The sequence below is a fragment of the Miniopterus schreibersii genome (genome assembly GCF_964146895.1).
Source record: "Miniopterus schreibersii genome assembly, chromosome: 11".
NCBI classification, from domain to species: domain Eukaryota; kingdom Metazoa; phylum Chordata; class Mammalia; order Chiroptera; family Miniopteridae; genus Miniopterus; species Miniopterus schreibersii.
In genome coordinates this window covers 27,341,511-27,354,816 of record NC_138111.1, presented here as the reverse complement: position 1 = coordinate 27,354,816, position 13,306 = coordinate 27,341,511, and the positions used below count along the sequence as shown (strand labels likewise).

At 42.0% G+C, this 13,306-nt stretch overlaps 2 protein-coding genes across 6 annotated transcripts in view; both read left to right on the top strand.

The window, feature by feature from the left end:
• The window catches only part of UNC13B (unc-13 homolog B), a gene marked incomplete at its 5' end in the record, with an annotated part of 145,656 nt that extends 141,937 nt beyond the window's left edge, over positions 1-3,719 (top strand). For all 5 annotated transcript variants that reach the window (XM_081151120.1, XM_081151121.1, XM_081151119.1 and 2 more), the window contains 3 exons: positions 764-856; positions 1,049-1,208; positions 1,371-3,719. In XM_081151120.1, the coding sequence (XP_081007246.1) occupies positions 764-856; positions 1,049-1,208; positions 1,371-1,656 (539 nt within the window). In that variant the 3' untranslated portion in view covers positions 1,657-3,719. The remainder of the gene's footprint in view (positions 1-763; positions 857-1,048; positions 1,209-1,370) is intronic.
• A 734-nt stretch (positions 3,720-4,453) lies between these two features.
• Positions 4,454-13,306, top strand: part of LOC308564069 (phospholipid-transporting ATPase FetA-like) — a gene marked incomplete at its 3' end in the record, with an annotated part of 36,890 nt that continues 28,037 nt past the window's right edge. The window contains exons 1-2 of the mRNA XM_081151775.1: positions 4,454-4,515; positions 11,811-11,855. The remainder of the gene's footprint in view (positions 4,516-11,810; positions 11,856-13,306) is intronic.

The following is a 13,306-nucleotide window of genomic DNA, read 5'->3' as shown; positions in this document are numbered from 1 at the left end:
TGAGCTGCTTATTTGGGGAGTTGGGGAGCTAGGTGTCAAAAGTTCAGAAGCTCTATTACAAGTCTCAGAGATGGGCATTGTATTCTTATAGTCTGGGACAGGGTTAACAATAGTTCTGTCCTCAGAATTCCCCCTCCCCTCCACCTTAGGACAAAGAAGTTTTATCTGGGGTGCAGGGTACTGGTGTTTTTTCAAAACAGAGTGAGGCCTCTGCTGGGGGGAACCTGCAAACTGGCCAGACATTGGGATTGGGGAGCTGTTTGTGGAGAGGTCCAAATTTGAGTAGGATAAAGTCTTTCTAAGCAGAGCAGCCTCCCAAGCAGGGGCCTCCAGGAATGCAGGGATAGGTGGGAGGTTGCTACTTTTGGCTAAAAGGGATCTACATTGTTCCATTAAGACCATGGGGTGGACATAGTTTCCAGACAAAGACATGGAGTGGCAGTACTGTCCTTTCCCAACATCTTTCAATGAAAAATTCTGCAGTCTAGGAGATAAGAGAGATTTGAGAAACCTGATATTCCTGATGCATTTTTGAAAGAAATTTTGCCTAACATCTTCTCAGCCTAACTTGTATTTTAATACATAGCCTCATTCTTTATCCCTTTTTATTCACTTCTCCCCTGCTTACTTTCCCATGGCTATTGTGGGTGACTGCTTCTTGCTTTAGGGTGTAGGGTGGTGGCCTCCTAACTCCTCAGTTTATCTGAACAATTAGGCATAAAGTCTTTTTCAGTGGGGGATCATCTGTCCATCTGTCCCTCAGGGTCTGGTGTGGATGATCCTGTTGGAGAAGTCTCTATTCAGGTGGACTTGTTTACACATCCTGGAACTGGAGAGCACAAGGTCACAGTGAAAGGTCAGTGGCATGGACTTAAAGGTCTCAGTGGCCTCATCAGTTAAAAGCAAGGGCTGCTTAACCCAGCCCTCTAGCTTAGCCCTCTTCCATGGGGAATGCCACCTGGGGCTCAAGAACTGGGGAATGCTACCTGGGACTCAAGAACTGGGAACACTTGGTGGGATCCCTCACAAGTTTTCCTTGTTTGGGCAGTGGTGGCTGCCAATGACCTCAAGTGGCAGACAGCGGGTATGTTCCGACCCTTTGTGGAAGTGACCATGGTTGGCCCACATCAAAGTGATAAGAAGAGGAAGTTCACAACCAAGTCAAAAAGCAACAACTGGGCCCCCAAGTACAATGAGACATTTCACTTGTAAGTTATTGGATGGGGAATCTGTAGGACTGTGGGATGGTGGTGAACTGGGAGATAAGACTTCAGAGGGGAGAGGAGGGATGGGCTGAATGCAAGCTGGGGCGAATTCAGTTGATTCCCTCATTTCTGGCCTTCTACCTTCCACTTACCCTGTGCTCACAGCCTCCTGGGAAATGAAGAGGGACCAGAAGCCTATGAGTTGCAAATATGTGTGAAAGATTACTGCTTTGCCCGCGAGGATCGCGTTCTAGGGCTGGCTGTGATGCCTCTGAGGGATGTGGCAGCCAAGGGCAGCTGTGCCTGCTGGTGCCCCTTGGGCCGGAAGATCCACATGGATGAGACAGGCATGACCATTCTCCGGATTCTGTCTCAGAGGAGCAATGATGAAGTGGCTCGGGAGTTTGTGAAGCTCAAATCGGAGTCTCGTTCCATGGAGGAGGGGAGCTGAGCACCTGAGCTCCTGTGCCAATCAGATGGCACCATTTCTACAATTCAGGGCCAGTGGGATTTACTGTGTAGCCAGCTTAGGTCCTCAAGTTAAGAGACTAACTCCTTCAGTTAAAGAAATTTAAGGAAAATTTGGGGGTGGTGAGAGTTTTACTTTTCACAGAAAGGGTTGTGAATCCCTGAACAACAGGTCTGTGGTGCTAGGAGCTGAGCTGTGGTGTTACTGCATAGGGAGATTTTTCAGAGAGGGACAGATATTTCTGAGAGTGTCAGCCATTCTCGGTAGAGACAACTCCACTCTACACCCCATGTCTACCCCTCTCCATACGACACCTTATCCAGTCAGACACCTATGTACCAATCATTAGGAGAACAAGTTTAGAGGGCCAGGAGCTTGTGCCTGGCTAGCTCAGTAGTCAGCTGAGCCTATAGGTATCACAGAGCCCTGTGGTCTGGATTGAAGTATAGCCAGGGCAGGAGCACACTTAATAGAATTCAGACTGTCCCTTGAGCAGAATCCACTGGTTTTGTATGGCTCCAGTGAGAACAAGGCTTTGAAACTGAACAAGATACCTTCTAGAAATGAGCTATGCTAATCCCTTACCCAGTTTATATCTGTTGTGAGCAGAAGCAGGTTCATATGGTGCTTCAGAGCCTTGAGCAGAATATCCTTTGGAACCCAAACGCCAGAGACTGCTTTCCCAGGAGTCCCTCTACCTCACTCCTGTCGGAAGGAGAGTGATGCTTCAGGACAGTGAGAGGCTGTTATTATGTGTATGCATCTGAGGGCTAGTTGAAGGATCCAGGAGAGAGGACTGTATTTTTTTCTTGGGTAGGCCCCGAACAAAGCCAAAAATTTTGGAAATTAGCCTAGGAGTCCTTCTCACTTATGGCCACTGCCTTCTCACTGTCCTCTCCCTGTAGAAAGAATCTAGCCTTTGACCTCACTCCCTTTCATTAGGTCAGCTGCTGTTCCCCTCATAGATGTTCAGTCCTCCAGAAGAAGCTTGGACTATGATCCCTCTGTACAGGCTGGATGGTAGGGAGGGCCTCAACACTCCTTGGGAGGTCAGAGACAAATTCTTTCAAGGGGTCATGTGGACTTCCCAGGCCTTTGCTCAGAAATGTGACATGGTCCTTTAATATCCTTGGTAACAGCCTCCTGGACTTTCTGAGGACTCTGCATTGTCCACAGCTGTACTGGCCATTACATTAAACAAGAAACTAAGCATCTTTGCTGTTGTTAATTATTGTATGTGCCATTGTTGCAGGAGATTATTGGCTAGTCTGTAATAAATCATCTTATAGGAGCCTTTGGGGTCTTGTAATTCTGCTAAAGTGTGGAAAGCTGTAAAAATGACTATCCTATATAATGGTATATTTTGGACCAGTGGCCTTTGCTGCTCTTCCCACTGCACCCCTCCCAGTCATACTCCCTAGTCCCCCTACCCTTGTAAGTGGTGGAGCCCAAAGCAACTCTGGATAAGCACTAAACAGTAAAGCAGCCAATGTGCTGGCATCTTGGCCTTGACCTGAGACCAATCAGTCCAGTTAACAGAATCATGGGATCCAGGGCATCAGCTTCCTACAAAAAGTCCAGGAAAGTAGGAGATGACATGTGTCAGTGAAAACTAGGCCATGCTATGTCTTTCCTTTTCTAGAATCATGAGGCTTTTGTTTTAGGACAGACACAGCCTGGGCCATAAGGACAAGGCAGGGGCCTACTGGGGAAAGATGTGTCTGCAGAGGTTGGTGGATGCCCGAGGCTGCTATGTATAGGACAGAGGTGTAGGCCTAGGAGTGCACAGTGGCCTTTCATGCAGGGAAATTCAAGGAGGAAGAGCTAGAGTAGAAAGTCTACTCCCAACAGGGAGGAAACAAGGTAAAAGTGAGGCCTCCTGGCATGGGAATCAGAGAAGCTGAAGCAAGAAAGTGCTCACCTGCTCCCAACTTGCACTGTTGCCACTTATGGGGGGAACTGAGTGTGGGCACAGATCAGGAAACTAACTGGTCCCTCCCAGTTTCTTATTCCCATTTGCTTACTAAATAAATCCTTACAATTCAGTTGCCCGATCATTTTTAAACTTCTTCCTTTCCCAAACCAGTTGCCTATCATTTCTGTCTCAAATGTACCTTTTGAATCCATTGTCTCACCTCAGTTCCCAATACCACAAGTGGAGTGGTGGCTTGTAGTTCTTGTCTGGATTACTGATAATCATCTGCCTCCATTCTGCCCCTGCCCTCTTCACACACTTTGGTCAGTCTCTTTCCTGATAAGCTATTCAGAGTTACCTATCATAGTCTTTAGGCTGAAACTCCAAGACCCTTCAGGACAAGCACAGGCACCCCTCACCGTCCTGCAGCTCTTCTAAAGCACTTCCTTTGCAGTGCCGTCATCATTGTCCATCCCCCTCCACACACACACACACAGCACTCCTATCCCCTCGCTGGAATATCCGCAGCCTTTTCCTTCCACTACCTTCTAGGTTCTGACATCTTGGCTGCCTTTAGTACCCAACCAACCCTGGACACCCTCCCCACAACACTCTACATTGTTATAATTTACTTGTCTGGCTGCCCCCATCACCCAGGATCTACACAAAGGCGGAGTCTGAGTATTTCATCTCCCTTCCCTATCCGCCAGCACAGAGAGGGTGCCTAGGAACTTCAGAGGCAGGCCAGCTCCTGCAGCTGTCCGGAAATCCTGTGAGAAAGGGGGCGTAGCTGGAGGAGGGCTTGTGGGAAAGGGGCGTGGTTGGAGGCCAGGCCCTTCCGGCTGGAACCTGGGGCTCCACAGCGCGCCTGCGCAGGAAGGTGCGTTAAGATGGACGTCGCTGGAGTTGACTCCTGCATGGCGATGGTGAGCAAGAGGTCCCCGAAGGTGGCTCCGGAGGAGGGGTTATTGCCTTCCTCCTCCCAACACTGAAGAGTCTGTCCCCATACTGCCTGACATCGGTACCTCTCTGGGAACTTTCCAGTACCCGTCCGTCCTCCTCCTTGTAAACTGTTCTCCCAGTGCTCCCCGAGGTTACTTCCCTCTCCCCATACTCGAATATACAGGTTTTCCACACACTCTAGGGAAGATATATCTGCCCAGATACTTGGCAGAGAGGATCTTTATACCACAAATATCTTCCAAAGGCCACCCGTTTATCCAGTTACCTCATAGAACAAGCCCCCAGGTGAGGCACATTAACTCAGGGAGTTTTGTCTCCTTTTCCAGCACGATCCAGATTCTCTGAGAAGAAGGCGTAAAATTTATACCGCATTTGACTTGAAAGTGACACATTTGCTGTCATTCCTTTTTCATATGGGTCAAGGGACCTATACCATAAGGAAAAGTCAAACTCTGGCTACTCGTGGTTAACAGGCTTGCAGATTTGACTTGGTAGCCAACTTTTTAAAACCAGATATATCACATTTTAAAATGCAGATTTTTAGCTTTTTGTAAAATTGGATATATTAACCTTTAGCTCACATTCTCACAAAATGACAGGTGGTTGGAGCCGAGAAGCAACTGGTAAATTAGTTTATTATAGTTCATTATAGACTACATTACTCCTTATTTTCTTATGTGTACTAAGTTTTACAATTATTTGCCTGTTACCTGGTAGGCATTTGAGTTTGTGATCCCTGATGTAGGACTTTGGGTAATATCTGCATCAATACTTTGAGCTCTTAATAGAAACTGAAATACAGAGAGGCTGGATTTGTGTTTAGGTTGTCTCTTGGTTTCTGTAATGCTCTGATTAGGATCAGAGATCATCCTAGTAGAGAAAACCAGAGTGAAATCTATACTAAAGGTTTTTGTTTTATTAAATAAGAGAATTCAACCAAAATATCTGTAGGTTGTTCCCTGGTACATTTGATCTTGAAGAAATCCACTGTGTTAACGCCTCTCTGGTGGGGTCGGGTCAAGGACAAAGTATTGTTTCTTTTTGAACTGGTTATAAAAAGGGCCTGACTCTGGTCTATACTGAGTGATGTCTCAAAGGTGATGCCTCCTTTGTGCCAGAACACACAGATGGTAACCTTCCTCTCTGAGGGAAATAACAAGTCTCATAATATCAAGAGTGGGGGTGTTCTGCAGGCTGTATCTAATCAGAAATAGAACAGGACCTTTCATAGTATATTTTTAAAGAAGCAAAAATCACTTCTTTGAGCATAAGTGTATTACCCACCTATTTATTGTGAGTATTTGGACTAGCTCCCTGAATGAACCTACCATACCTAGAAGCAGAGTGGCAAAGCTGAAGAAGCAATATGGAATAGTGAAGATGGTATAATACCGTGAATACTAGTCTCAGCTCTGCTACATACTAGTCAGGGTTCCTTGACCTTTAATTTCTCAAAGGCTATTTCTTGCATCTGTTAAACAGACTAATAATTCCTGCCATGTTTACCTCAGAGGGATCAAATGGGCTCATTTAAATGTGAAAGAACTTTGAAAACTACATTTTCTCTAAGTGTGTAAGGGATTATTATCATTATTGTCATTATTAATAACATTCTGAGTTCTGATTAACTTCCAAGGAATTTGCCTTACTGCTTCCTGGTTCAAAATCAACAGATATTTCCTGAGTACATCCTTTGTTCCAGGTACTCATCTAGGCATGGAACCTATCATTGAACAAAACAAAAACCCCTGTATAAATTTAGGAGTGAGTTATCAGCATACTGAGTGCCTACTAAGTACCCAGTGCTGTCTAATAGCATGGTGAAGTAGTAGGAAGAATCTAGATTATGGACTTAAGTCTGCCACTATATAACTGTGAGAGACTCTTTCCCTGTGTGAGCCGGAACTTCCCCATCTGTAAAATAAGGAGGTTATACAAGGTAAACCCTAAGATTCATTTCAGATAAAATATGTTTCTTTAGAGATTATAATTGCTAAAGTTCCCTACCCATAAGGAGTTATTGCACTGCTGGGGTGGTCAGACTAACAAAACTGAACAGTCATAGAACTTCAAGGACAACAGAGTGCTAATGTCACACTAGCTTCAGCACCATAGTGGTTACAGTAGTTTTCTCTGTGGGTAATGGAGTATGTAGAAAGACTTCCTGGAAGGATGGGAAGCTTTGAAATAGAGGAAAGTAAGGAAGCTCTATTGTGGATATTGGAAATTGAATTAATTGAAGTGCAGAGGAGAAGGACATGCCATTTATTGTTGACCTAGTGTAACAGTCAGAATCCTCTCAGAAAAACAATGCATTCAAATGTGTTTAACTGAAAAGAGTTTAACCAAAGGGCTATTTACAGAGGTAGTCAGTATTAAAAGAACTAGAATGGAATGATGAAACACGACAGTGGCAAATCAGTAGCACTCCTCAGCCTGAAGGGAAAGGGGCTCTGTTGTTACCAGAGCCTAGCTAGAGCTACAGTCTAAAAGAGCTGTGGCCATGAGTGCTAAGAAGCCACTGTAAGAACTTAAGGCAGAGATGAAGCAGAAAAGTAAATGCCCTAACCTTTCTTTCCTTCTGACCTCCAGTCTTCAGCTAGTATCTTCCATTGGTAAAACCCAAACAGAAGCCCATGGGCAAGGTAATATGGGTGATGTAGTTCATAGAGGTCAGCATCCCAGGACAGCACAGAGTGAATTGGGCAGGAGACACAGCAAACAGATTAACCAGCAAACATGGTATCAAGGGAAGGAAAAGACACAACTATGGACTTTTCCCTTTCTGTTTAAATTTAAAATCTACTCTAAGGCTTAGTCTCCTTAGCTGTGAAGTGAGGATAGTAATACCTTTGTCCCAAGGTGATTGTGAGGATTCTGATATGAGATATGAAGGTGCTCAGTACAAGACCTGATACATACTAGAGGCTCAATATATTTTAGTTCCTTTCTTCCTTTCTGTACATGCCTAAATGACTCCTTGGCCAAAATACTTTTTCCAGTCAAGGTCTTAATGTGTGGCTGGAACTGAGTTAATGAAGTTAGAATAGTAGGAGGTAAAGTCAGAATATGTAGGTCCTTCTAGCCCATTGTAGTGACCGGCCTTAAACAGGAGTATAGTAGGAAGTCATTGGAAAGTTCTCCAGGATTGTGTGACTTCTGACATCAGGGTTTCTATCATTCACTAGGGTATCACTTGTTTGTTCATTCAAAAATAATTTATTTAGAACATACTACACATTGATATATAAGCCCTGCCCTCGAAGTGTGGTCTTGTGAAGGAGACAGACAATTTCAATTTCAATGTTAGGATATGAGTGAACATAGAATGTACCATGGGAGCTCATAGTAAGGACATCTGGCCCATTCTTGGGGCATCTTAAAAGGCATCCTGAGGAAGACAATGTAAGCTTAATGTTACCCAATAGAACTTAACCAGGTCTAAACAGAGGGAAATGGAGTTCAAGGCATTTGGAGTAGTATGTGCACTTGGAATAAATAAGTTGGTTGTGTTCTGGGAATTGCAGGTAGTTTGTATTTATTGGACAGTTGGCTTTGAGCAGGGGGATGGTGAGCAATAAGACTAGTAAAGTAAGCAGAAGCCAGGTTATAAAGTGGAATTTAGACTTTATCCTGAAGGCAGTGGTAGGTTTTTAAGCTAGAAGAGTAATAAAAAAGATAGTATTTTAGAGAGATCACTCTGGCTAGATAATAATGAAGCCATTTGAAGTGGGGTTGCAGTGGAGGGTGAGGAGGTACGAGAATGGAGATGAGAAGGCTAAAGACAGTGGCCTGAACTTAGGGAGAAGCTCTGGGGATAGAGAGAAGTAGATGACTATTCCAGGTTAACTCTCTATTAATGAGGAAGGATGTACAGAATTTCATGATTCATCACAAGTGGGAGAGCAAAAGAGCATTGTCAAAGATAACTCTCAGGTTTCTGGCTTGGAAAATTAGGTAAATGGTAGGACTAGTAACTGATGTTAAAGACTGGAAATATAAAAGCAAGCACAGATTTTGGGTATGTGAGAGATGGGAAATAGAGATGGTGATTTCAGTTTTGTAAATGTAATTTTTGTTGTGGTAAAATACACATTATGTAAACTTTACCATTTTAAAGTGTACAATTCAGTGACATTAAATATATTCACAATGTTGTGCAACCATCACTACCTAGTTCCAGAACATTTTCATCACCCCAAAAGGAAACCCTATCCCCATTAAGCAGTCACTCATCAGTACATGTAGATTTTGAGGCATTTGTGTGACATCCAAATATAGATGGTAAGTAGACATTTGGACATGTAGTACTGAAGCCCAGGATAAAAATGTAGGCTCAAGATACAGATTTTGAATCATTGGCAGATAAGGAGCTCTTAACCTGGTGCCACCACTGATATATATAGTAATTGAAGCCATAGGGGTGATTAACAAAACTCAGAAAAAGTGAGTAGTGAGAAAAGGAGAATGAGGATGGAACCCTGGACAACATTTATGGTATAAAGAGTTTCAACGGGTGTTATCTTGAGTACAAGAAACAAAATTCATGTCTGCCTCAAGACAGGTAAGGCTTTTAAAGAGCAATGTTGTTTCCTACTTGTTAGTTGTACCACTCTTGGTTGCTCTGCCCAACACATTTCACAAATTCATTCATTTGTGCTCCTAAATCAATTATCTCCTGAGGTTACTAGTCATAACTTTTTTCTTATTTAGTCTTATTTTTGGCCATTAGGTTGGTGGGGTGAGCATTACAAAATCAGTAATAGAGTTAACTAAGTTATCAACAAGTGTGTGTGTATGGTGTGCATAAACCAGCAGTTCTCAAAGTATGAGACTGGAACCAACAGCATCAGCATCACCTGAATTTTTAAGAAGTGTAAATTCTTGGGCCCCACCACAAGAATGAGAAACTCTGGAAGTGGGACCCAGCCTTTCAGGTGATTCTGATGCATGCTTAAGTTTGAAAACAACTGTGCTAGGCTATTCCTGGCTAATTTTTTCAGTCTATAAATAAAGCATGGGTTTCTGGTTCTGTCATCTTTTATATAATAAAATCTGGATGGCAGCGTTTTGCAATGTCTGATAAATTCATTCATGAGAAAGTTGTCTTGGAACATTTCTTGTCCATCTGTGACCTTCTCCACCATTCTGAATTATAGATACAAATATTATTTCCTGCATGTTATTTTCCCTTTTGGTATGCAGTAGTCATCTTCAACAACATATAATCTAAACTGTCCACTTATTAAAATGCTATGAAAAGGAAATAATGATTTCTGTATTCATCCAGTTCTTCATTTTGGAATCTCCTAGTCTTCTGCTAAGTCATATCCTCGCTTTGGAGAGTATGAAATGAACCTCACTGAAATTGCACCCTTCTCTCTTCTCTGTCACCACCAAGGCTTTTTCAGCTACATGGCCTGGCCTTGATATTTAGTGACTATACAAATCCCTTGGGTTCAGTTGTCATAGTCATGAAGAAACTAGAAGCCACAGACTGAATTTGGAAAGAATTGATCTTGGTCATCAAGGCCAATTGAGGAAGGTTTTCTGCTTCTGCTAGTCCAAGGGATAAGCCAGGCAGTACAATATTCTAATTGTCTCTGACGTTCCAAGAAGATTGTACATTAATTGAGGGCATGGATGATATTTATTTTTGCCTCTTTAACTATGTCTTAACGACAATACATACAAGGTACTCAATAAACACTTGCCAAATTTAACTCAGAAGTTAAAGATTTTAATTCTGACCTTACCTCTAAGCCACTGCGAGTTAATTTACTTGACCTCTGATTTCCTCATCTCTAAAACAGATCTAATAAGTTTTGCCCTGTCTACTTCTCAGTGTTTTTATAAGAATTCAGAGAATATATATGAAGTATCCTTTAAAAGTCTAGAGAGCAAATGTGAAATTACATAACAATTTTGATTCAGATGTCCTCTACCTTAGAGAAATAATTGGTTCATTCTGAATTGTGGAGAGATAACTCAGAACAGTGAACTAGAAGTCGAGATCCTGGTTGTAGTCCTGATTCCTTTAAATTTCTTTGGGTCTTAGACTCCTTTTATCTCAAATGAGGAAGCAGAGATCAGGTTGGTACAGTGGTTCCCAATGTTGGCTGCACATTGGAATCAACTGGGTCCCTGGAACCCACTTCCATAAATTTGATTTAACTGGCCTGGGAAAAATTCTGGGCCTTGAGATTTTTTAAAAATTCCCTATGTGCAGCCAAGGTTTTGCATTTTTTAAATCAGCAAAACCATTTATTTAGATAAAATCTTACACAAAAATCCAGGTTACAACACACATACCAATGGAGCTTCTGCAGTTGCTGTTTTAGGACATTAAGCTCCAACTACCAATCCCTTTTTCTCATGTCCCATTTTAGAACTCATGCTTCATGGAGCACTGTTAGAAAACCATTGGAATAGACAACTTTCAAAATCTTTTACAGGTCTGAAACAATATTATGATCCTATGCCTCCTCACAAGACCTGTGTTCTTTATTTTTCTTAACACCAATCTGACCCATTGTCAGACTGATTATTATAGAGGTTAGCTTTCCAGTTACTTCCTTCTGATTACCCTAGCTTTTTTGCCTTAAGGTAATGAGTAGTCTAAAATTCTTGTTGCTACCCTTCCCAGAGAGTCTGATCCCATACATCCAGGGAGGGGATCAGGTGTCTGTGTTTTCCACAAGGACTTTTCATGTCTCTTTGAAACAATTGGTCCATGGACCACACTATAGGGAAAGATTGTTCTAAGAGTTTGTGGATCAAAAGTAAGGGATACTGAAATGTTGGGACAGCAGATTAGTATGTTTCCCCCTGAGCTCAGTGCCAGATCTACCGAAGAGGAGCATCTGGGCATGTGAGGCTTTAAATTGTACTCCTGATTTGACCACAGTTCTCAGTTATTGCCCTAGAAACCCAAGACTATAAAAGAGATGATATAGTATAGTAGTCGAGCATTCAGGCAAGCAGGGATTCAACTCTACCACTGCAACTCTACCACTTTCTGATTGTATGATCCCTAGCAAATCACTTAATCTTCTTAAGCCTTGGGTTTTTCATTTGTGGGTAGAAAAAAAAGGAATAATGCCCTCTTTCTAGGCCCAGGTCTTAGTGAAAATTAAACAAGATTATCTATGTAAAGCACATACTAATGTGTCCAGCACACAGTACATTTTGATAAATGGTAGGTGGTATATCAGTAGGACCTGGACTAACTGACAAGGAGTTTTTGTTTTATTCTTAGGTTGGTGTTTCTCTGAGATGAAATACATAAAACTTTATATTTCAGGTAAGTGCTCAGCTTATATCTGCTGAGATACCCAGAGTTCAACAATCAGTAATGGTATTTGCTTAGTACTGTACTATACCATGTTCTACTCACAAAGCCAAGAAATCGACCACTTATGCTCTTAGAGTATTCATAAAAGAATTGAACTGAAGCCCACCAAGAAACTATTTACAGTTATGGATCTCCAAGAAATTCCTTAATGCAAAACACAGGCTTGACTTCCCTCTGAATGTGGCTTAAGACTATTTTTTGCTGTAAAGGTGTGAAGGAAAAAAGTTATAAAGTTGAACTTGAGGTTATTATCAAAAGTGGTTATTACCACTGGCAATATTAATTCACATTTGAGAGTAATGTTTGAGTGTTCTTTTTAGAGGGCAGTGAGAGGAATGTTCTTTCTGAAGACTTGAGGCAAGCAGGTAAGTGATTTAATTTTGAAGTTGTTTAAAACAGAAAGCCCATAGTCTGCTATGATAACAATGGTGGAAGTGATTTTAGCAAAATCGAAAGGTGAGAGAGGGTTTCTCGTCTGTGCACTTTCAAGGGGAAGTAAGAATAATCCAGCAGAGACTTCCACTGGCTAATTGAATTAATTGGGATTAGTGATGTTACAGCAAGATACATCATGATTTGAACACTCCTCTTGACCCCCCTCCTTTTTCCATGTGAGCTCTAGCTAAGATGATTGAAAGGGTTTTGCTGATTTTATTTCCTTTTCTGTAGAGATCTAACTTAACTCATTTCTCCAATCCTAACCATACACATATTTACATCCTTAATATCACAGTTTGCCTCAATCTCAGTCAGTTTCTGCTGTGGTTATTTTGACAAAAGCTTGAACTTTCTACCAAAGCGTAGAACTGAACTCTTCTCATAATTCGAACCAAATGACTGTTGTATGGGAGGATTCTCCCCAATAAAGGGAAAACCTGTCATAGTTCTTTGTGGACATACTTTTAAATAATTTGGAAAATAATAAGAAAGCTATGGGACTTAAAAAGGCTGTGTTGTGTGTGTGTTTGAGGAGGAGAGAAGGTGGTTTTTAGTTTAGTGAAATAAAATAAATTACACTTGAACTACATTTGTTGTTATAATTTTAAAAGCTGAGCTTTGGAGAGTGGATGAGTTTTAGCTAAATAGAAGAGTGTGAGGGTTACATGAAAGAATTATCCTGAGATTGAGAAGGGAGAATTTTTAAAAATTTCACATCATACCTTATGTAGTTTGAACTTTTTAAAAAATATGTATATTTATTGATTTCAGAGAGAGGAAGGGAGAGGGAGAGAGAGATAGAAACAAATGATGAGAGAGTCATTGATCCACTGTTTCCTGCACACCCCCTGCTGGGGATCGAGCCCTCAACTTGGGCATGTGCCCTGACTGGGAATCGAACTGAGATCTGGATCATAGGTCGATGCCCAACCACTGAACCACACCGGCCAGGCTAGTTTGAA